The following is a 23,894-nucleotide window of genomic DNA, read 5'->3' as shown; positions in this document are numbered from 1 at the left end:
ATTTTGTGTCTGGTGCGCAATGGATTATGGCCTGGGTAGTTCAAAACCATCATTTGTTTGTGCTAAACTTAGAGTATAAAACTACAAGTCCTTAAAGGCCACCATCCCAGTTCATTCATTCCAGATTCCCTTGTGAATTATTTGATTATCTTTAGAGATATAGCATGTTGCGCGAAAAAAAGTATTGAAATGAAATCCGACTAATTGAATCCAAAAAAAGTATACATATATTTTGAAGTTAACCTCTCACCACTAGTAGTTTGTGTAAAACCCTCTAATCGAAATGTTGTGTTTTACAGGAGCTACAGTATGTTTGACTATAAGAGCTGGTACTCACTTAAGTGGAATGCGAGGGACTGCAGTGGGACTGGAGGCTGCAGTGACAACCTGCAGAATCTGTTCCAGAGCAGAGAGACCCCCTCCCACCTGGAACGCCACTTGATCTGCATTGTTCTGCGGAGGGAGAGAACAAGACCCACAGTCAGGGAGCAGGAGGAACCAGGGAATCATGTTGCTCTCACTGGGGACCCAGGTTCTCCTTTCTCCACACCTCCCATTTCCACAGAAGAGTCACAACTGAAATCTGAAACAAAGTGATCCCCAAAGTATTTCTGTTAAATCTCAAAAGTGCAAAACCCCAGACATCCACCCCTGCTCTATCCAGGACTCAATGGAGGACAGCTACTCTGCAGACCTCCACGCACAAACTGTAGAAAAGCACACAAACTGTAGCACTGTAGAAAAGTAAAGAACTTCAAGAATCAAACAAATTCATCAATCAAGATGCTGACCGATGAATCTGGAGTTTTGGATACAGGCTTAACTTATTCCAATGGGACAACCGCATGAACTCTGAGGTAACCCAATGAGCTGAGCACAGCCCAATTAATTAAAAGGTTAGTAGCATGTGACTTAGATTAACCTATCATTAAACAAATGAATCCACACGCCATAAGGGGTCCCTGGAGTGAGTCACAGATCGAAGACCAAACGTGCCCCAGACCCGACGGTGGTGCCCTGCTGTAAGAGGACCAACGAGTCAGAGCTCTTGGCATCGGGTTAGATGCCGTGGCAACCACACAGTCCCATAAATCAACAGCTCCAGAGCCAGCGGCTGCTATCAGGCATGTTAGTGCCTGGGTCGACCGGGAGGACAGGGGCTTCAGGGGAGGAGTGGGTGCTGATGGATGGCTTTCCTCACACGGAGGGAGCAGCGTCCGGGGGCCGCACAGCTCGCCAACCCTCACACAGAGGCACACTGGAGGTGGTTCTACACCTAATGAGGTCACCGTCTCCCAGGTCGTGTGACAGCCCTCAAATCCAGGCACTTCATCGTGTTTTTGTTCTACAGATGAGAGGGTTGCCAACAAGCCTGAACACAGTGAGGAAGCGCTTTGTGAAATTACATATAAGCTCTTCATCTGCCACTCACACGGACTGCCAAGGCACAAGTCATGAGGATCCGGTGACAAGAAAAACACTGAACTGCCAGGGTTAAGGGATTTGGGAGCAACACATTGAAAAGCATACGAGGGGATCTCTATGAAGTGCAGTGAGGATTATTGGAATCTCTCCAGTGGTACTAACAACCCATGTGTGTGGTAGTGAGCTGTTTGTAAGAGACCAAACTCCTTTATGGAGGCTACCAACAGTCTCAATACTTAATAAGGTCTCCAACGTTGAGCTGGCTTTTAACCCACTCTTAACGCGCCAATCAACAGGTCCATCTAAAAGCTTCTAGTTAAATGAGATTGGTGGGTCTTTCAGGGTGGCTTATCAAATGGTCTTCTAAGCGGTTAAGTGGGACCTGCCCAGTCCTGGCAGTCTCACATAAAAACCAATGGAATGGCTTGGCAGAATCTGACTTGGTGTGTTGACGGATCAATCAGGCTCGACAACAGAAAACAAGAGTGGAGAGGACTTACCTCCAATCATTTAAGGCAACATCTTCGGGTGGTCTACATCATCAATAAGAATGGCATTCTTTCCAGATAGGACTAAGGTGACGTAGATTAACATCAGTTGTGTTAATCTATGTCTAGCAACAGGCTAAATATTATATTTACACTGTTGGCCTTCTAGAATTGCTACTTGCAACACTTAAGAATGCAATCATCGCTACACCTAACATTCTCTGCAAATGCAGGGAGGTAATTATTGGGTTGTAGCTATTACAATCATACATTTCATTAAATACCTTCTGCAATGGCATGCTGTCAAGATGAACTAGTGATAGAATGTTTGACTTGTTCTATTCACTGAATGATAGAACATCTTCTGACTGATTTAATTTACTCAGTAACGCCCAAAGCACCCCAGGATCCACTGCTGGTGAATGATAAACTGAAAACTCAAGATAAAGTACATATTTAAATGTGTAGCTTAAACCATTTCTAACAAGTAGACATAGAAAAATATATAATGTTATTATTACAGGCCACATTGAATTTAGCTTTAATCTAATTTAATTTGCAGGAAACATACTAGCCACCACTTAAAAGCCACCATGTTAGTTACAGGTCGACTGATAGTGGATTTCTAAATGCAGATAGAATAATGATAGTTTGGGGCAGAAAAAAGCTGGTACTACCACACTCCGTGAAAAGTGTGACATTGTCGAGAATGAACAATCTTTGAATTTATTAGAAACAGAATAATCGTTGAACTGAACATCTACGTCAAAGAAAATATGTAAATAAACAAATAAATCTGGAACTGAACATCAAACTGACTGATTCTAGTATGCAAAATTACACTATGGGTGGGATCTATATAAGAGTTTACGTTAGACTATAAAGAACAGCTATAGCCAGACATATGTTTTAAATAGCCAAATAATAGCCCACATTTAAACAGTAATAAAACACATTATGATCAAACAAATGTTTTTCTATTTAAATTTGTCAGCAGAATCAAGTCTTCACAATCTTTGCAAACAGGCTACAACTAGGGCAGTCGCATTTATTACATAATTGCCTGATCACAATAATTTGAGCCAGATCACAATTATTCTATAGACAACTCTTATTGGACAATATCTGATTACAAAATCAAGTTTCCAATCCGAATAAGGGATATTTAAGCCACTCTTTGAAACGTCTCAAAAAATACCATGTGAATTATGTAAGTTTCCATCAGGATGTCTAGGCCTTGGGTGCAGAAGAGCGTTTGACAGCTCTGCCCACAGTTATAGGCGCAGATCATTTACTGAAACTCTTTTGCTTCTAAATGTAAGTATGTTTAAACCTAGATTAGAATTGTTTTGCAATGCACCATAATGTAGCCTAATTTCGCAACATTATTATTTAAATAATGCTTATTTTGTCGGATCAACTCTGACCGACAAAAGAAACAAGCGGGTGTAAAATATTTTGACTAATAATGTAATTTGAATTTTGTCATTTCCAACCATATTTCCTATTTAGATAATCCACATTAAAATGTATGGATATAAATGTATATTAAACGTGTATGCTGGAGTTGCTGCCGGGGTGTGCAGCTTTTGAATCTCGGGCCATGCTTGGTCACATGACCAAAGACTCAGTAATGTCTTACGAAAACAGCCGAGGCTCGCTGTTTTCTAGGCAACAGATCATATAGGTCAAACAATATTAGGCTATTTAGTATGCGACTCATCTATTTATTTGGCATATTTCCCACCTAACATTTTGGCCGTTGATATTTTCATCTGCCGGACAACTACAGTTGTACAATGATGTATCACTGGCCAGGAAGGATTACTTCTGTTGCGCGTCCCCTTACATTGTAATGCTACTCTTACAAACCATTAATGTCCGTGCATATTCCCGGGGTAAGGAGAATCCTTAAGTGTGCGATTCAATTTCATGATTGATAGTTACATGGCTGGATAGAATGGCACTGATAGATCGCCACACTGGTAAGTAAAGTAAAAGTTGAATGGTTTCTTTTCCTCCCTGTCTGCGTGTCTAGTATCGTGAACAAGGAACGGATAGTGCTGCGGTATATATTCAAAAGAGAACTTTAGTGGGGAGAAAAACTGAAAACCGATACTTGAATGCCACTTGTTAGTCTTGCTGTGCAATCAGCTGTTCCAACGTTTACCCTGGGACCGCAAGGTTTAGCCCATCGCCAGTATAATGCGTTGAAGGTTTTTTCATGGAGTGGAGAATTGCTTTCGGAGATTTTCTTTTGTATGTAGTATATACTGATGAACGTAATTTAAAGTTGGTCGTGCATTTATTGTAGCGCCTCGCCAGCGCTCGTTTCTCATAAAATCAAGGAAGAGTACCATCCTATGGGGTCTTTACCAGTAGTTTAGATTACTATCAGGAGTTAATCCCACGCGCACATTTTCAGCAAAAGTGGCCTCCAAATGATCAGATATAGCCACTGGCCCATAGTTGTGGTAGGCCTGCAAATACTGCTAGCCAAATTCTAACAACCAACCTTGCTAGAAAAACAAAGACTGCTTTCGGTAGAGCAGCAATCTACAGTCTAATGCATTAATAATGTCAGTTACCTTTCATTTAAATAGGAATGATCCCAGGTACCGTACACAGTGACATTTCCTTGACTTCTTGTATGGAGCCTCCGGCTCATCGTAAGGTGATGTAAGTCGCAAGTGACCGATGGAGGCTGCGCGTTTTGCCGATAGCAATAGTTTGTAAAACGTCCTATGGACGTCGATTAATCGGCCAAATTATAAATGAGCCGACTAATTTTACTTATTCTTTTTTTACAAGTAACTCCTAATTATTACTGTTAACGTTTTACTTGTAAAAGCTGATTAGTTACAGCAGTAATTCCTTCTAGTAACTATCATGCCAACTGGATGCTGGTGTCACAGTAACTCCCTGGTCAGGAGGGGTGAGTGACAGGGAGTCAGTGGCGCACACACAACACTCACAAAGGAAACAAGTCAAGAGTTTGAAACAAAGACAATGATTCACATAACTGTCTGATCAAATGATTTAACTAAAACCAATGAAAAAACAACTCAAAAAGTCAAGAAAAAGGGCAGTGAAAACCGACAATTTTGTCGCAGTTTGGAGCCCCATATTGTATCTATATTTGCAGAATGTGGATTATCAAGTTCAGCCAACAGGCTGCTCTTTCAAAACCATGGCCACAACATCTGGATTCAATAGAACGTTTCAACAAGCCATATCAGGGAGAGACAACAGAAAGCTGTTTGTATGTGATTAGAGTGACTGACTGTACACACTGACAGAAGGTAACAGTGACAGCCCGTTGATGGAGAAAGAGGCTCTCACCCCTTTTATTTCACTGATTAAGTTAAAATCAGTTCAATTACATTCAGCATCAAAGCTGATGATCTGTAGCAGACAGTAAACCGAAGCCTATTTGTGAAAGAATTCCACTATGCAGTTCAACAAAGCATAACATTTTTATATTGCAGTAATACAAAGATAAAATATAAGAGAGACCTGGACCACAGCTTGATTTCCAAGTTTAAATAAAAGGTTAAGTATTATAGAACCACATTGCATTATTATATCAAACACCTATCAAATTACAGTGGGGAGAACAAGTATTTGATACACTGCCGATTTTGCAGGTTTTCCTACTTACAAAGCATGTAGAGGTCTGTCATTTTTATCATAGGTACATTTCAACTGTGAGAGACAAAAAAAAAATCCAGAAAATCACATTGTATGATTTTTAAATAATGAATTTGCATTTTATTGCATGACATAAGTATTTGATCACCTACCAACCAATAAGAATTCCCGGCTCTCACAGACCTGTTAGTTTTTCTTTAAGAATCCCTCCTGTTCTCCACTCATTACGTGTATTAACTGCACCTGTTTGAACTCGTTACCTGTATAAAAGACACCTGTCCACACACTCAATCAAACAGACTCCAACCTCTCCACAATGGCCAAGACCAGAGAGCTGTGTAAGGACATCAGGGATAAAATTGTAGACCTGCACAAGGCTGGGATGGGCTACAGGACAATAGGCAAGCAGCTTGGTGAGAAGGCAACAACTGTTATTAGAAAATGGAAGAAGTTCAAGATGATGGTCAATCTCCCTCGGTCTGGGGCTCCATGTAAGATCTCACCTCGTGGGGCATCAATGATCATGAGGAAGGTGAGGGATCAGCCCAGAACTACACGGCATGACCAGGTCAATGACCTGAAGAGAGCTGGGACTACAGTCTCAAAGAAAACCATTAGTAACACACTACGCCGTCATGGATTAAAATGCTGCAGCGCAACGCAAGGTCCCCCTGCTCAAGCCAGCGCATGTCCATGACGGCGTACATGTGGTCTGATGAGACAAAAATTGAGCTTTTTGGTCTAAACTCCACTCGCTGTGTTTGGAGGAAGAAGAAGGATGAGTACAACCCCAAGAACACCATCCCAACCGTGAAGCATGGAGGTGGAAACATCATTCTTTGGGGATGCTTTTCTGCAAAGGGGACAGGACGACTGCACCGTATTGAGGGGAGGATAGATGGGGCCATGTATCGCAAGATCTTGGCCAACAACCTCCTTCCCTCAGTAAGAGCATTGAAGATGGGTCGTGGCTGGGTCTTCCAGCATGACAACGACCCGAAACACACAGCCAGGGCAACTAAGGAGTGGCTCCGTAAGAAGCATTTCAATGTCCTGGAGTGGCCAAGCCAGTCTCCAGATCTGAACCCAATAGAAAATCTTTGGCGGGAGGTGAAAGTCCATATTGCCCAGCGACAGCCCCGAAACCTGAAGGATCTGGAGAAAGTCTGTTTGGAGGAGTGGGTCAAAATCCCTGCTGCAGGGTGTGCAAACCTGGTCAAGAACTACAGGAAACGTATGATCTCTGTAATTGCAAACAAAGGTTTCTGTACCAAATATTAAGTTCTCCTTTTCTAATGTATCAAATACTTATGTCATGCAATAAAATGCAAATTAATTACTTAAAAATCCTTCAATGTGATTTTCAGGATTTTTGTTTTAGATTCCGTCACTCACAGTTGAAGAGTACCTATGATAAAAATGACAGACTTCTACATGCTTTGTAAGTGGGAAAACCTGCAAAATCGGCAGTGTATCAAATACACTGTTACCAGACCCTCTGGTAACAGTGTAATAGGATGAGACTAACCCCCATCGTGACTGAAGACTTTAGGATAGGCGAGGAACCAGTGGGAAGGACAGACAGCCGACTTGAATTATACAGCCGGGGGTGTCTTGTCCAATTATTACCCTTGGTGACAATTACTAACCCAGCTAATCAGAAGGCCAGGCAGCTGCTAATTCCTCTGGTGTGACAGAGGTGCTGCTCGGATGAGAGGGGGTCAGTTGGACGACTCTTTGTAATCACATCCTACAAGCCACTCTAATTAGACACATAAAGACAGGGAGGAGGAGACGAAGAGGAGGGGTCGCCCCCCAACAGACAGAGAGGAACAACTAGCGGACAGCTTATTATGGTTGTGACACAGAACTCCATCACTCTTCAGGTCCATTCACACACAGAATGAAACAGCACATGAGGAAAAGCAGAGTAAACGAGGAGTATACATGCTGATGAGTAGCCACAACAAGACGGCTGGAGTAAACATTTAGAGACAAAGAGTCTGTTTGTTTACAGGATGAAATGGCATGTGGTTTAGGATGCTAAAGAGAGTTGATTAGTGACAGACCAATGGGAAACAATGCCTGGTGACAGATGCAGCAGATCTGGAATGGACAGATGGAGTAGTGAAGTAAAACGCCCCGACGGACAGACGAACTGCACACGGTAAAAGTGAATTTCATATCATTGGCAGGGGGTGGCTGAGACCCAGAAGGGAGGCACCTCTACTTCCCACTACTATGACTGGGAGTTCATTTTAAGAAGAACGCAACCCACTGTGGGGGTAATCACTTTGGATAACGTGTTACCAACTCCTTTCACTAGAGGAGTCTGCAACATGCAGCCATTGTGCACAACAATTGTATTATTTTATTTTAAATATATATATGAACATTCAATATTGTTGGGAAACGTTTGTGAGAATGTAGCCTGACTAATATATAGGAAGTGACTCAAAAGGGTGAATTCACTATGCATTACAGGCAGTTGGTATGAAGCCTCACATATCACTGGCTAGTTATTATAATGGCTGGCAGAGACCCGACATGGAGCAGCAGTGAAGTGAGCGTCTTCATCTCTGAAATGATGGAGAAATTCCACAAAAACTCTGAGGTGTTCAACCTTTTAGTTATAAACTGAAGTATATATATATATTTTTAAAACAGTACATGAAAGGGCACACGCAAAGTGACAGCTCTGGGGATGAAAAAGACCTGTCTGTGTGGTATGACAACCTTGATACAATTACTGGTACAGGCGGCCTACAGTCAAAAATGGCTGAGATTTTGATATCAATACATTCAGGGGTGAGCCCATAGACTTGACATTTGCTACCGTCCATGGGGTTGTGTTTCTAATTTGGCACCAAATACTACCTATCTACCCAATGAGCAAAAGACATTTCCGACCACATGGTTTTTGTTCACACATTTTGGTCTGTTAGAATTTGGGCCATGTGAAACCATGTGGTTAAACCAAAACAAAAAACTATTAACTTTGCTCTAATTTGGACCAAAAAAACTAATAGGGGAGAAAAAAAAAACATAGCTTCACAGATGTCATGTGCAAATACATTTTTTTACTTTGGGGTGTCTTTAATATAATAACCATGTATTTCTGTGTGCGATCTGATGGCTTGGGCCAGACGGCCAATAGATTATCAAAGAATACACTTCCAGACCATTTGTACTTCAGTTTGGTTCTCCTAGTCCCGTCTGACATGCCGTTAAAACAAACATTTGGGGAAAGTGGATCTACGACACACTGACACACTAACACACTCCCAATCCAAGCCAGGTGGAACAAAGAAAACCCTCCCCAATGGGATGAGAAATTGGTGCAAAAAGTGCTCTGAACAAAGATATGTAAAGTGTCGGCTCCATTTTTCACAAGCTGAAATAAAAGAAATGTTCCATATGCACACCATTTAATTACATCTCTGTTAGTGAATGCTATGCCCATTTGCCAAGATCCCATCTACCTTACAGGTGTTGAAGTGCAGCGAATGGCGTTGAGTTGGCGAGTGGTTTGTTGATGTCAGCGTTGCTAACAAGAGTATGGTCAGGCATAAACTACCGGCAACAAATACAATTATATTCTGTCTATGGCAAGTTGAACTGAGGTATGGCGACAAGGTCCTGAGGGCCTTCCGTCGTGCCATTCATCCTTTGCCGTGCCCAGGTGTTTCGGCATGATAATGGACTGCCCCATGACGCAAGGTTCTGGACCCATGTCCCAGTTCTTCCATGTCCTGCATACCCATCAGATTTCTGGAAAGCTCTGGATCAGTGTGTAAGACAGGGTTCCAGACAGCGCTCCAGCCCCTGACAACATCCAGAAACTTGCAGCCAGAAAATCAAATAATACTAACCTCCACAAAACATTTTCTTCTGTTAAAAAAAAGGATGTAATTGCTTCATTAGAACGATTGAAACGTTGAATCGCACAGATGGAGGAGGAGTGAACGTTACACATTTAAACGCTGATTGTTCAGCAAATGTGGCCATGGAACAGACAATCGAGGAGTAACAATACACTTCCTGACACGCTCGCGCATCATGTCCGTAGTCCATTCTGACACGCTCCTTAAAACAAGCATTCGGGAGAGCGGGTCCACGACACACTAACATGCACTCAATCTAAGCCAGGTGGAACACAGGAAACCCTCACCAATTGGTTGAGGAATCCAGATCCACAGGAAGAGTATACCAGTCTTGGGTGTAAGACCTAGCTCTTTTACAACATTCAGACGGCTAATCTAGTCTGAATCCATCAACTAAAGGCAGGCTCTTTGAGGCCCAATGTTGTTGTTACCCTGCTGCCCTACGCCCCCCCCCACCCCCACCCTCCATATCCGCAGGTAGAACCAGTCACTGGTTGGCTACGGTAGGGAGACCAACCAGGCCGTGACAGCTGGCAAATGAACATGTAAATACAGTTTCCACTCTCCAGCTCCTACAGCCCAGTGTTTCTGACAGTCCCTCCAGTGTCATAACTGTTGTCCATCTCAGGCCAGCCTTTATTTGAAAGCTGTGACAAACATTTGGGCCGGAGTGTACGTGTGCCCATTACCAAGGTAAGAGAGGAAAAATAGGGGGGAAAAAGCTCTCTAATCCAACAAAAAGATGGTGTTTGACACAAAATAAACCATTAGCGGTCACAGAGGGAGTGGCGTGCTGGGGTCGGAGACTGAAGCCTAGCCCGGCCAGCGGCAGGGGAGAGGGGCAGACTGAGCCAGCCGAGGAGGGGGAGTGTCGGGTGTTGCCCAAGGAATTAGCAGAGAAAGTGGAGACTGAATCAGATATCGCAGAGAAAAACAAATCTCTAGGTGAGTCAATGACATGAGAGATGCTTGTTAGGTCAAATAATCTAAACGATCCTGACTTAAAGTGACTCAGGGGGCAGACCCCCATGCTGACAGAGACTATATTTATTTGACTTTGTCCAGGGATTAGAGGAGGAAGTGCTCCCCAGGCTGGTTCACAGGCCGGCCCGTTGTGACCCAACCCACACACCCCTCAGTACAGACCTCGTGGGCCTACTCTGGACTACCAGGGAAGAATCCGCTCAGCAGACGAATAGCTCCAATCCAACACCCAGTAAAACGGTTTTCACAACAGGACTTCAACTGTTCTATAAATATGTGAAGCGCTTTAACCACACATTAAAGAGTTGGCCTGGCGATCGGTGGAATGGAGGAGGGCTCCAAACCCAGTGACTCTTGAGCTCCCAGAGGGGGAGGCCATTAAGGGGAGGAGTTTCCCGTGTTAGTGACAGCTTGAGCACTACAGTGGACTCCCATTTGACTGCGCTCTGCCATGCCATCCACCCTAGCCACCTCTCCCTCTGGGGAAATTCACTAATAGCCTGTCCACCCCTCCCCCCATCAATGGCCAGACACCATCATCTCTCGATCCTCCCGCCTACCAACACGCAAAGCCAGCTCTATTATGCCTTGAAAAGCAACTTGGCAGAGGAATGACTCTCATTACTGTACATTAGCCTCCACATAACAGAGTGACAGGTGCTCTATTCATCCTCCCCCTATTGATGAACACACTGCGTGTACTGGACCTTCACCGGCAATATAACTGTAAACTTCAAAAGATGTCATGCGACAAAACCTCTTTTAGAGTGGATCTCCACAGATATATTCAGCAATCCTTGTCAGTCATTCTGATACCTTTTCAAATAAAATTGCAAATGTCAAAGGAATACATTATTTGATTGTAACTTAAGATCCCTTGGACTACTTTTCTTAGAAGAAAAAAAAAACACTTGTGTTATTGTAAAAACCCAGAATATACAGTACTTCTAAGGGAAACCTCAGCTACTCACTGTGTGTTTAGTGATGGGTAGCTTCTTTATAAGTAACATGTGGCTAATCTGACCTGCATTAGAAATAACCTGGGGCAAGTAAGCTGAGGAGTAAGCGATATGCTACTCAGAGACAGACTGACGGAGCGGCAGCAAAACAGACCTCTTCAGTCCAGGCAAGTGCCTCACGCAGGAGACACTACCCACACTGTCTCCAAGCACTGTCACGGCAACACTCAAGCAGACCAGCAGCACCACAAGCCATGGAAAGGTGAAGTACCTGTTTCTCCAGGATACGGGAGATCTCTCCGAGGGTTCTGTCCAAGCCAGACACGCGGTTGTTGGCCCACTGACCACTGTCCTGGCCCTGGAGCTGCTTCACCAAATCCTTCACGAGACGCTGGAGCCTAAGCAGGGAGAGGGAAGAGGGTCAGTCCTGTCATCCATCACTGTATTAAGACTCTGGCTAGGTAGAATGTGGATATAAGTGTACTTGGGAACTTACTTGGCCTTATATGTGGAGTCAGGGACTTGTGTCTTTGCCTCCATTGACATCTCATACTCCTTTGCCCTACAGGTGGAAGAGAAGAAGCAGTTTGTGGACAACAGAGAAAGTGTTCCGGATGACAGCAAAAGGGAAGGGGATATTCTCCAATATTCAAAAGAAGAATATAATGAATATACACAGAGCCACTCCAGCCTGGCCCTTTAAGACGTGTGTTTATTTGGCCGGTTAGGTGTTTCCGCTCCAGTAAATAAATAATGTGTTAATACAGGGGCATAGTGCCTCACTGCCACCTTCTAGTTTCATCCATAATGACATTCCAGCCACCGCATCGCATTACGATGGCATAATATAGTCAAATAAATACTAATGGTAGGCCCCAACTGAGCAAATCCATCCGTGTTTTGAATGGGCGCCCTCCACAGATTCCCACGTACGCGACGATTGTTTTCTCTGTGGCACTGGAACACGTAAATAAACAGAGTTGAAGATACTACCGCTGTACTGCACATGGCAGGCCAAACCATCCTGACACAGTACCACTGTGTTGTAAACTGAATACTACAGTATGGTAGAGGGATCCATTGGGAGGGCCTGGGGGAAGCTAATTCAATCAGAAACACACGGCTCCAGAGCAAACTGTCATTCACTGTAGGTCTCCATACTGTAAACGCATTCCCACATAAAAATGACTGGATTAACCAGGGGTGTATTCCTTTTCACAATGCAGAGAGAAATATAATAATATAAAACGCTATTAGCACAGCGGTTTCCAAATAGGAAAACAGAAAGATTGTTTTACCGTGAGAGCAGACCATGGATTGCCTAAGCAGAGGCATTACCACCATATATTCAGAGCGTGGTGTGAAGATAATGTCTGGGTTCGCTAACCAGCTATTGGGATGACTAAGGCCCATCATGCCATCACAATATTTACCACGCACTCCAAGACGATAAAATTTAAAATGCAGCCACCTCACTTCCACGAGAACGTGAACTAAACCTGGCTCATTTTTTATTCTTGATATTACAATATATTCCTGTGACAGGTTTACACCCTCACAGGTTAAACAGGGAGCAATTGCGGAGACATTTATCATACTGTCCAGCTAAATGAGCTGCAGCTATAAATATTAGCAAAAAGCATTAAGGGAAAAGGCTACAAAGGAGAACTAATAATCAGTTTATCATGCCGCTCCTTTATTAATCTGGAACTGCCCCGACTCACTGCAAAAAGAGGGAATGAAGCAAGAACGTGGACTGTTGAAGCCTAAAAAACAACCAAATTGTGTTAAATACATTTTGTTGAAGATATTGTTTGATGCTGTGGCACAATACCGTGTGTTAAGGCAATGGAGCAAAACTGTTGAGGAGTGGACTTCCACACAGTGCAAACAAACAGACAGGTTGTTTTAACTACAAGTTGGTCTGATTAGAATGAACCCTCTGGTGGTTTCCGTAAAGCCTCATCTCTCAGGAACAGTGTGTGTGTACATTGACCCCTCCAGCTCCTCTACTGGCAGAAATATGTAAGGTTGTGGTCACCTATCCAGGTTCCACACAGGGCTGCCTTTGTGTGACCACCTCCTCTGAGCTACACTCACACACTACGGAGTCTGTTTCCAGCCAAACACACACAGCCAGCCTCAGCCAAAGGCCTGTCCTACAGCCACATGTACCAAAGCCATGTTTCAGGAGCATTATGAAACAAACTGACATGCTACAAACATACCTATTCAAGAGCAGAACTACATTATATTTAATAAGTGGGAAAAACTGGGTCCACTAGTTCACGGTCCAGGTACAAGCCAGTCTCAGAGTCCAATGACAACCTCTTTTCCATTTACAGACACTCTGCCACGCTACAATAAAATGGCTCATTTCCACCCAGCAGAGGACCTGCTTCCTTTTGTGCTAGCTAGTGCCTGCGTTATTTACGAACCCATGAAGGTTTTTAAATGCTTGTCTCAGCGGGGCGGGTCTAGGACTGGGAGCAGGAACAGGGGCTAGAGAGAGCAGGGACTGGGGCTAGGTTTAGAGAAAGAAGGGACTGGGGCTAGAGAGAGCAGGGACTGGGGCTAGAGAGAGCAGGGACTGGGGCTAGAGAGAGCAGGGACTGGGGCTAGAGAGAGCAGGGACTGGGGCTAGAGAGAGCAGGGACTGGGGCTAGAGAGAGCAGGGACTGGGGCTAGAGAGAGCAGGGACTGGGGCTAGAGAGAGAAGGGACTGGGGCTAGAGAGGGCAGGGACTGGGGCTAGAGAGAGAAGGGACTGGGGCTAGAGAGAGCAGGGACTGGGGCTAGAGAGAGCAGGGACTGGGGCTAGAGAGAGCAGGGACTGGGGCTAGAGAGAGCAGGGACTGGGGCTAGAGAGAGAAGGGACTGGGGCTAGAGAGAGAAGGGACTGGGGCTAGAGAGGGCAGGGACTGGGGCTAGAGAGAGAAGGGACTGGGGCTAGAGAGAGAAGGGACTGGGGCTAGAGAGAGAAGGGACTGGGGCTAGAGAGAGAAGGGACGGGCTAGAGAGAGCAGGGACTGGGGCTAGAGAGAGAAGGGACTGGGGCTAGAGAGAGAAGGGACTGGGGCTAGAGAGGGCAGGGACGGAGAAAAGCCTGAGAGTGACATTTAACAGGCAGGTTAAGTTAGAACTCTGTCAGCACCAAGCCCCTCCATACGAGAAGTAACAGCAATAACATTCAGAAAAAGGGAAACAATATTATTTACAGTGGTATTTACTGCCTATGAAATTAAAGTAACATGAACATATTGACTGGCTTTCTTCAGCTAAATGTTAGCTTGACCTGCAGAAGGTGTACCTGCAGAGTAGTGTACATGGCTCCATCACAAGACGAGTGCCCTGCTAATAAGTAACTTAAGTACCGACTGTTTGCTCGTCAACGATGCACCCAGGCCCCCCCCACCCCACGACAAATAGCTCACCGTTGAGACAAGCTACCCAACTGATTGAGCCGAGCCCTTGGATCTGACACAGAGACGCGTTGCCTATTTGTTGATTACTATTGACTTTCTTTGATACTTAATTAAGAAAATCAATAACTTGGAGAAAGACAAATCGGCATGGTTTACACATACTTTAACATACTATTGTACAATGGAGGAGGCTTCGGTTTGGCAGCACTGTGGCAGCAATAAGTGGAAAAGCTCTTAACAGGTGAAAAACAGGGCCTTCAGATCGATTCCCAGTTTTTCTCCCTAATCAGAGGAAGTGGCCCATAAATGAAGCTCATCAGTGTTATTCTGTGGACAGCTGTGATGCACATAAGATCTGCTCTCCACCTCGTCACTAATAAAGCGCAGCGACGTAGGCAGCATTGTCCTCTGTGCCTCTAGGACGGTGTTACGGGGATGGGGGGGGGCTTCAGGACAGACGGATGCATCACCTGGAGTTCATTCGTCCGCGGAGCTTCTTCGCCTTCTTGCGTGCCTTCTGCCTCTCCTCTCCGTCCTTCACACTCTCAGAGGAAACAGAGCTGTCCGTTATGATGTCCACGATGTACTTCTTTAAAGAAAGGTGCTCCTGCAACACATGACAACATTACAACTAACGTCATTATCTCCTTATGAAATTGAGACGGAGAAGGGGCAAAGGTGAGTGAATGAATGTAGCTTTTTTTGGAACAGGGCCTGGTTACCTAGGGAACCATATTCCTTCCTTAAACACACACCGAATGAGTCAACCTTCACCCAACATTTCTTGCAATATAGCCAACACTCCCCCTGATGAGCTCATCCGTATCACAGGGATATCAGACCGGACGGCCTATCAACCAAAAGCAATGATCTTCAAAGAGCTTTAAGCAGTTAAACAGAGAACACCAGCTCAAAACAGACCTGTGGCCAATTATAACCGAAAAAAAGGCTATTGTATCTAAGAACCATCAATGTGCTTTAAGTATAACAGTATCCAATTAAACGACAGCTGTGTGGCCATTATGTGGCATATCTACCTCTGGGCGGAGCAACTGTATTCAGTCATTACCAATTGTAACACTGATGGTTGTCTGACACCACATGCCTATGGTAATGCCAGAGGGGGTGGAGGGTTTGTTTCTAGTGGGTACGACACAGGACCTGTCAGATTAGATGATACCATTTCCAACAGGAGACCAAGGTATGTAACCTAATTTCAAGAACATGATGTATGGGCAATAATCCAATTAGCCAATTAAGCTGTCATCCAGCACCCTAGAGAATGGGATGGTCTGCTAGATAACAGTATCTGTCCAGCAGCTTAAACTGTGTGTGACATATCGTTCCTTTTTTTGGCAAGTGCTGGCAGTGCACCTGAAACTTGAATAGGGGTTTCAGATATACCCACTGAAAGACAGGTGTCATCATTGGACCAGAGAAAATCAACAGTTAACCATGTGCTCAAACATCCATGATAACAGAGTTTAAAAACTGAATTATGAGTAAACTACAATTTCTAAATTGTTTTAAATGTATAAATGAAAGTCAAATAACCCTGATTGTGTGGCAATGCGTTCCGTGTCACATTGTGTAGTTGGACCTGTTAGTCATGACCGTGTCTCTGCATTGGCTCTGAACGGCGGCTGTTCTATAATCTCTCTGAGAGCCTATCCACTGCTTCTGCCATTTACTTAACGGAATTGTTTTAGTAACGCCTTGAAGACACGACCCATCCCACAACCCCATCACCACAATTCTATCACAGACCATTCGATGGGATTGTATACTGTACATTAATGAATACCATGTGCCAGCCTAATCCTTCTATGTGAACCTACAACTATTAGGGAGTTTGTGTACGTTGTCAGTGTGACAGACCGGTGTCTGGCAGTAACAGGACAGCAATGGCCCAGAGAGCTACAGAGTCAAGCCTGAGGACGGAGGACACACAACACCCAGTAGCACACACTGGTTCTGTCCTACAGGGAGTAACTAGAGAGCCTCCTACAAATCACACGAATAGCACCCCAAAACAGGCCTCTTCAGACAGACAGTCTAAATGATATGTTCCCCCCACCGCCTCTTTTGTCCAAGACAATGGCTGCTGTGGTTGGCTTTTCAATTGGTGTCAAACAGACAGCTGGATGTCATGTCGAGTACAATGTGACGGCAAAATTATCCAGTTACACACCATCCAAGCAACTGTTCACAGGGCTGCTTTTTGATACAGCTCAGAGCTTTCTGAGGCATTCAAGTAGCAGTGGCAACGCTTTACAAACAACACTGAAAGACAAGAATTTCTGTGTTTGTTCTGTACAAAATTTGCTAATTCTTTGGCACTTTGTTAATTTACACAAGTATAAATCTGAACCACAACTCCAACAGTCTCTTTACATCTCTGCACACTTTGTTTCAACAGCCTGGCAGAGACAGGTTTACCTCAGCTGGCCCTCTGCGTATTTCAACAGTGGTCTCCGGCCACCAGAGGGGATTCATCATTAACAAGACCCTCATTAACTGCTGGCTCCAACATGTCAGCTCCTATACGGAGAGCTCATCACAGCAGAGTGATCCCTCTGGTGGCCCAGCACAGTCCCACAGCCCAGCTTTCAGAGGCCCAGAAGAGGGTCCAGGAGAAGGGCTGGGGAAGAAGTGAGTAATCCCATGGAGGTCACTGCTGTTTCTGTGCTGCTGTGTCAGGGGTGATCAATGAATAAATCCAATGTGTCAAAGGCAAACGGTCCTGGACATTGGGTGTATTATATTAAGACAGGCCAGATGACAAGCAATAAGTGGGAGTAAAGAGAGTAACTGCAATCCTAGCCATTCTCTCAGCACATCCATCCAGCCCTGTTGATAATTGTTGTATTTTCGATTTAATTTGCAAGTCCATCAAAACAGCATAAAATGACTAAATATAAAGCCTGTGGGCATCGGCCTCCTGACATCAGTGAAAAATTATGTAGTAACCTGTGTTCAGTTCATCCAACAATCTCCATTTTAATTAAAAATCTTTCATTCCTGCAAGAGTTATGAAACCAGAGGCTGGAAAATACTTGGCAGTTGCATAATGAAATACTGCACACCAAAATGAGAAGGTCTTAAAGACCAGCGTAGTCATTCAAAACAAAAAGACCCCAGGCCAATTCTCTACAGCCTGCCTGATTATGTGGAACGAAAGCATATCTGAATAACCCATAACAGAATCAAAGCGTAGTAAACCCTAAGAGAATGTCAAGATCACTTGTCTAAATTCCATTACAACAAGGAACGGCAATTTTAGACAGAAAAAAGCCTTTCCATTCCAATCATTTGGACCTGTTGACTAAGGTGTTACACACCCAAACACTATAATGGCAAACCGGCTGCATGGTTTAAAGTCTGAAAAGCTGTGGCTACAGTACTGTATCGAAGAGTTCCATTCCTTTATTATCACTGCCTTGTTTATCATACTGTCAAATGGAGAAATGGGCTGGAGTTGGAAAGCAAATGAGTTAGAGCGGAAGGTGGGGAGACTCATTATCAGCCAGGGAGAACAGGTTTGAATGAAGGAGCTGCTGGGGCCAAAGGTGCTGAATATAGCACCAACAGTTGTCAGCTTCACAAAGAGCAGCATGCTGAAAAGGCAATCTCATATTGCAGAGCAGGCCAGAGAAGCCCCGCTCCTTTAATGAGAAGCCTTCCCATGAAAAGCACTCAGTGACAGAACGGGGGTTAGGTCACCCCTCAACTGAGTCACTAAACCCTAACTGTTTAAATTAAGGCCCATTTGTAATCTCACAGAATCCAGCATGAGAGCCTGACATATGACTGGATTCATAAACAATAATAATAATAATAATAAGCCTGTCATGAACAACAATAAGATGGAGTTATCGCAGATAATATGAGTGCTATTCTTTTTTGGATCCATGTGTGAGACTTGGTATATGCGCGTGGGGGTACAGACCACTTCCTCATCAGACAGCTCCCGTCCCTGGATGCTGCTGCTGTCTCTCACGGCCTGCTGGTGCCTCTTGCCCTTGGTGTGGCTGTACAGGTGCACCTCCGTGGTAATCTGCAAACACAAACACAGGGTCAGAGGTCAAAGCAGCAGGGGTCAACAGGGTCACACCCCGCGGGAAGCCACTAAAACTATACATTTATGTAACTACAAACAGAGTTTAATGTCATCCTCTCATCACAGACTAAACTGTGTGGACTAAGGCCCTTGTAGGTGTCAGGCATAGATACATCTTAAATTACCAGATGAGCTGTCACAATCGCTTAAAGCTCCAGAATGAGACAAAACAGCCATTTAGGTCAGGGACGAACCAAAATGAACAGCAGTAATGATGCATTTCCTTATTATGCTAAGTAGAACAGATTTTTTACGTGGACAACTGTGAGTGCTATAATCTGACAGAGGTTTTAGAGGAAGTTTTTGACATTGTTAACAAAAGGTTGCAAATGTATAGCAGCATAAGTTTCTTCAATCAGCATGTGATGTCACACAGAAGACGAGATAAGAACCCTGCTACACTGAAAAATAAATGAATAGATGTAACACAGTGAATACATGTAGTACAGTAAATAAACACTACATAAATAATGTTTATAACAACAATATCATGAAAATATACTGTCTGTGTCAATGATTTACTGTCCCACCGTCTGAAGTTCCTCCTGTCATTAATGCTCCTCACACAGGGAGACCATATGTAATGACATTTCTGGAAACAACAAACTGAATAGCCCGTACGGTAAACTACATAAAACCGAGGGAAAGACTGGACTAGGCACAGACAGAAGCATTGGAAAAGTGAAGATGATTAACCCGAACAGCGTGAGGTTGATGTGGCTGTTTTATTCCACCCAGGGCTAGAACAAAGCCCATTATGGATGGCCTCTGTTTAATGTCATTAAATAGAGTGCTGCCAGCTGACCTATAGATGATCCCTGGTGTCAGATGCTGGCCAAGGTCATCTGACATTTTAACAAGATTCCCCCCTCTCTCACACTCCTCTTTATCTGATGCAAGTTGGAACTCCAAGGTGTCTTAACCCTGTTGCAGAGAGAGCAGGTCTGGTGTGCCAGAGATAAATGAGCCTGGCAACAGATTTGTTGCCTGTCACTGGAAAAGCATAATAATGCCCAGCCATGAATCTCCACTCCAGAGTTCACGTTTAATCAACGCAGTTAAATCCTCATTTTAATTCCCCAAAATCCTCTGAATCACCTTCTCGTCAGCATTTTTACGCGAACCCTGGAGGGGACGTCCATAGATACTCCACTGCCACAACGCTGCAGCTGCTGATTTCCCTTTCAGTTTAGGTTAAGCATGTAAGCCCATCAATCTCACAAATTAGTGAAAGGAATTAAGTTAATGAAGTTAAAGGTTAATTTAAGTTGACAAAGCAAATTCTAATTTACATTCAAGCCGAGTGGTTTACTAATGTTACCACAAGTCTGGTGTCTAGTCAGACTGTCAGATGAAGTATTTGCCAAGGACAATGAGGTACCATATGAAATCACCATCATCTACACTGAAAACAGCACTAATTCATTTCGTCTGAATATAATCAAAACCCACCACGGACTACGACAGTGTACATACCACAACGTTGCACAAGGAGCACTGTTTCTTGCGCTCGTAAGGTGTCAGTTTGGGGGCGTAGTCGGTGTTGGCATGCCGGCCACTGCTGAGCTCTGCAGCCTTCTCCTTCCTCTGCTCAATCTGCTCCATGTGCCGGCGACTGCTTTCATCATGCTGGGAAGGACCAAGACCAGGAGGTCATGACAAGGAGATGAACTGCAGTCTGGTCTACGACTGAGAGCAGGAGTGACATTTTACCCCCTCCTCACTGACCTTCATCTGGATCTTCTTCTGGAGCTCCTCCATGGCCTCCTGTTGAGCAGCACTAAGGGCTGCCAGACGCTCCTCGCGGTCTCTGTGCAGAGACCGGGCAGACAGAAACAGTGAGCAGAGGAACAGAGGTTACTCCGCATAGTAAACCCATTTGACACAGCACACTGTAGGCCCTGTCAGATAACGTCTGATCTGTGATCCAGGGGCCGGTACAGACCTGGCCCTTTCCCGTGCCGCATCCTCCCTGGCCCTCTCCTTCTCTTGCTTCTGCTGCTCGATGCGTGCCTCCTGCTCCTTCCTCCTCATCAGCAGCTCCTCTACCCGTGCCTGACGCTCTGCTTCCAGAGCACGCTTACGCTCCTAGAGAGACAAACAGGGTGAGTGGGACTGTAGACTGGGGAAGACAGACAGCCAGTCAGTGGGACTGTAGACTGGGGAAGACAGACAGCCAGTCAGTGGGACTGTAGACTGGGGAAGACAGACAGCCAGTCAGTGGGACTGTAGACTGGGGAAGACAGACAGCCAGTCAGTGGGACTGTAGACTGGGGAAGACAGACAGCCAGTCAGTGGGACTGTAGACTGGGGAAGTCAGAGAGGTTTAAGAGGGCTGTTGTGGATATCTACTGTTACCTGCACAGCCTCGTCTCTGGCCTGCTTCTCCTCCTGTCTCCGACCTCTCTCCTCCTGCAGCTCGTTGAGACGCTGCTCATATTCATTCAGCTTTGCCAGCACGTCGTGCCTCTTATTCTGGGCCTCCAGAGTGTTGATGAATGCTATCTCATTTACCTGCCCAAGACATACACATTTGCACTGGTCAAACAACCAAAATCACTGAGGGAGAAAAAAAAAACAACATGAAATGCTCAAGTGATTAAAACAGTTTAAAGTCTGCTTCTACTGCAGTTTGCTCTTGCTTTTTTTTGTGATCCTGTGTAGTAGCTTTTTTTCTCCAAAATAAACATTACTCATGAGTACAAATGAAAATATTTAATTTGTAAATGTATACTCCAAATATTGATTAAAAAAAATTTGCTGGAAAAGGAGGGATCCATCCTCTGGTTCTGAAATTAATTATGCAAACAAAGGGCGGTAGGGAAGTCTTAGTGTAAATATTGATATAATAACCATCAAGAAGGAAGTAAACTGAACAGTGATATGTTGTGGGGCTTTCCCACTACAACTGAGGAAAGCATGAGGTTTGTTAGGCTACAGAGTAAACACAATATAATGAACATCACAAGTTGTAAAAAGTGCATGGTGGTGAGCTTTAATGCTCTGTTCTAATATTTAGAAGGGTCTTAGTGGGATTATCGATGAATGGCTACCATTTAAAAAATGATTTAACAAATATCTCATTCATATGCATGATACTCCTATGTAGGCCGGCCTAGTCACACTATTGACGAGGTGTATTGACGCAGGCTGCTGGCTAAACCACATTTGTCAAGACCAAAGTGGGCACATTTCCTAATAAAACATTTTTGTGACTAAGCTATAGGCACTGCTGAAAACGTGATGGAAACACATTTACACGTTGACAGCGCATGAAAACACAAGTGAAAAAGGTCATCAAAAATCATTTTCTTCAGCATCAAGGAAGACTGGGGGTTCGGGTTGAAGTAAGCACATACTATAACCACCAAAACCATTTCAATATATTCATAAATACAGAATACATTGACAAAAAAAGGTTTTTGCAATGTTATGTTATTCTCATGCAGAAAGAAATGTAAAAATAAGGTTATCATGTTTTAGAAACACTTGCACTGGGTAGAAGCAGTGGTAGGAATATTTTAAGCACATGGGACATATACCTATATTTAGCCTATAAGTTTAATGCTGGCTATACACAACTTCCTGAGCTTGCTTCACAGAAACATATTTTCACTGAGCCAACTCCTGGAGATATAGTCGGTCAGTCCTGTACCTTGGCCTCCTCTTCCTGAGCCTTTTTTACTATAGCCTGGAGCTGCAGCTCCCGCTTGAACTCTGCATGGACTAACTTCTCCTCCATCATCCTTCTCCGCTGGTCCAGCAACTCCTCCTTCCACTTCCTCACCTCCTTCTCCTTTGATGGGAAAAAGATAGGGAGAGACAGACTGCTTGTTTTGGCTTATTTTACTCATGTAAAGCGGATATGAATAAGCATTCACCCCCGTAGATTTTCCACATTGTGTTGCAAAGTGTGATTGATTTGGACTAAATTTAAACATATCAATGAACAATAACTAACTAATACACCTTGATTAGTGCTAACCCTAACCTCTGAGCCATGTCAGAAACAGAGAAAACAGCAATTCCACCTGTGAGTCTTCTGGGAGACATTTCCAAAAGCTTTGCATGCCTGGACCCATAAATCTTTACAAAATTCTTCGGGCTCTGTCATGTTGATCATGGCTTTATGATTTAGGTCTTCACATAGACAAAAAAACACTTCTACTAAGCTACTAAAATATATTCTTGTTGATCAACTCCAGTGCAGATTTGGGCTCATGGTGGTGGTTGTCCTTCTGAAAGTTGAATACCAGTGTCTGGTGTGAAGCAGATAAAAGCAGGTTTGTCTCTAGGGTTTGGCTGTGCAACGGCAGTTTGATTCTTTTAGTCTGAAAAACAATCCAGTCATGTTAAACATACTCACACCATGATGCAGCCATCACCATACTTGAAAACTCACTCAGCCAAGTTGTGTTGGATTTGTGCCAGACAAAACTTTGTACGTAGACAAAATAGTGTTTTCCTTGGACATTTCTTTTGTTGCAGTATGATGTTAGTGCCTGGAATATATTTATTCTGTACAGTATATTTTTATTCTTCTTTTCGCTCAGTTGTTTAGGTAATTATTGGAGTGAACCGCTGTCAATCACTGTCCTTCTTTATGGTTTAAAAAAAGCTCCTGGCCTTTGTAGTTTAATATTTGCTTTAAATGAAATTCCTGACTGAAGAACCTACAGATGTTCCATGTATGGGCTCAGAGGAAGAGATACGCAATTTTATAATAATGTAAACACCTATTATGTCACACAGTGATTCTAACTTAAAGTGGTTTGTTAATACATTCTACAGCTGAAATAATGTAAGCTTGACTACACAAAGGGGTTCAATAGTTAGTAAAACACAAAAAGGGGGTAGAATTTCATTTATACATTATAGAACATTTTGCGTTGACCAATCAAAATTCAATCACACTTTGTAATGCAATAAAAAATTTAAAAGTCAAGAGAGGGTGACTAC

General features: G+C 43.9%; 1 protein-coding gene across 4 annotated transcripts in view; it reads right to left on the bottom strand.

The window, feature by feature from the left end:
* The window catches only part of scaper (S-phase cyclin A-associated protein in the ER), an 89,652-nt gene that overhangs the window by 32,040 nt on the left and 33,718 nt on the right, over positions 1–23,894 (bottom strand). For all 4 annotated transcript variants that reach the window (XM_010896540.4, XM_020040367.3, XM_010896541.4 and 1 more), the window contains 10 exons: positions 22,591–22,731; positions 21,294–21,449; positions 20,881–21,023; positions 20,664–20,745; positions 20,412–20,564; positions 18,765–18,872; positions 15,286–15,422; positions 11,888–11,953; positions 11,663–11,789; positions 338–453 (listed from right to left, as the gene is read on the bottom strand). In XM_010896540.4, coding sequence (XP_010894842.2) covers positions 338–453; positions 11,663–11,789; positions 11,888–11,953; positions 15,286–15,422; positions 18,765–18,872; positions 20,412–20,564; positions 20,664–20,745; positions 20,881–21,023; positions 21,294–21,449; positions 22,591–22,731 — 1,229 coding nt within the window. The remainder of the gene's footprint in view (positions 1–337; positions 454–11,662; positions 11,790–11,887; positions 11,954–15,285; positions 15,423–18,764; positions 18,873–20,411; positions 20,565–20,663; positions 20,746–20,880; positions 21,024–21,293; positions 21,450–22,590; positions 22,732–23,894) is intronic.

Source organism: Esox lucius, chromosome 19, assembly GCF_011004845.1.
Source record: "Esox lucius isolate fEsoLuc1 chromosome 19, fEsoLuc1.pri, whole genome shotgun sequence".
Classification (NCBI taxonomy): Eukaryota; Metazoa; Chordata; class Actinopteri; order Esociformes; family Esocidae; genus Esox; species Esox lucius.
Note: the sequence above shows the minus strand (reverse complement) of the source record. Positions and strands in the feature narration are given on the sequence as shown.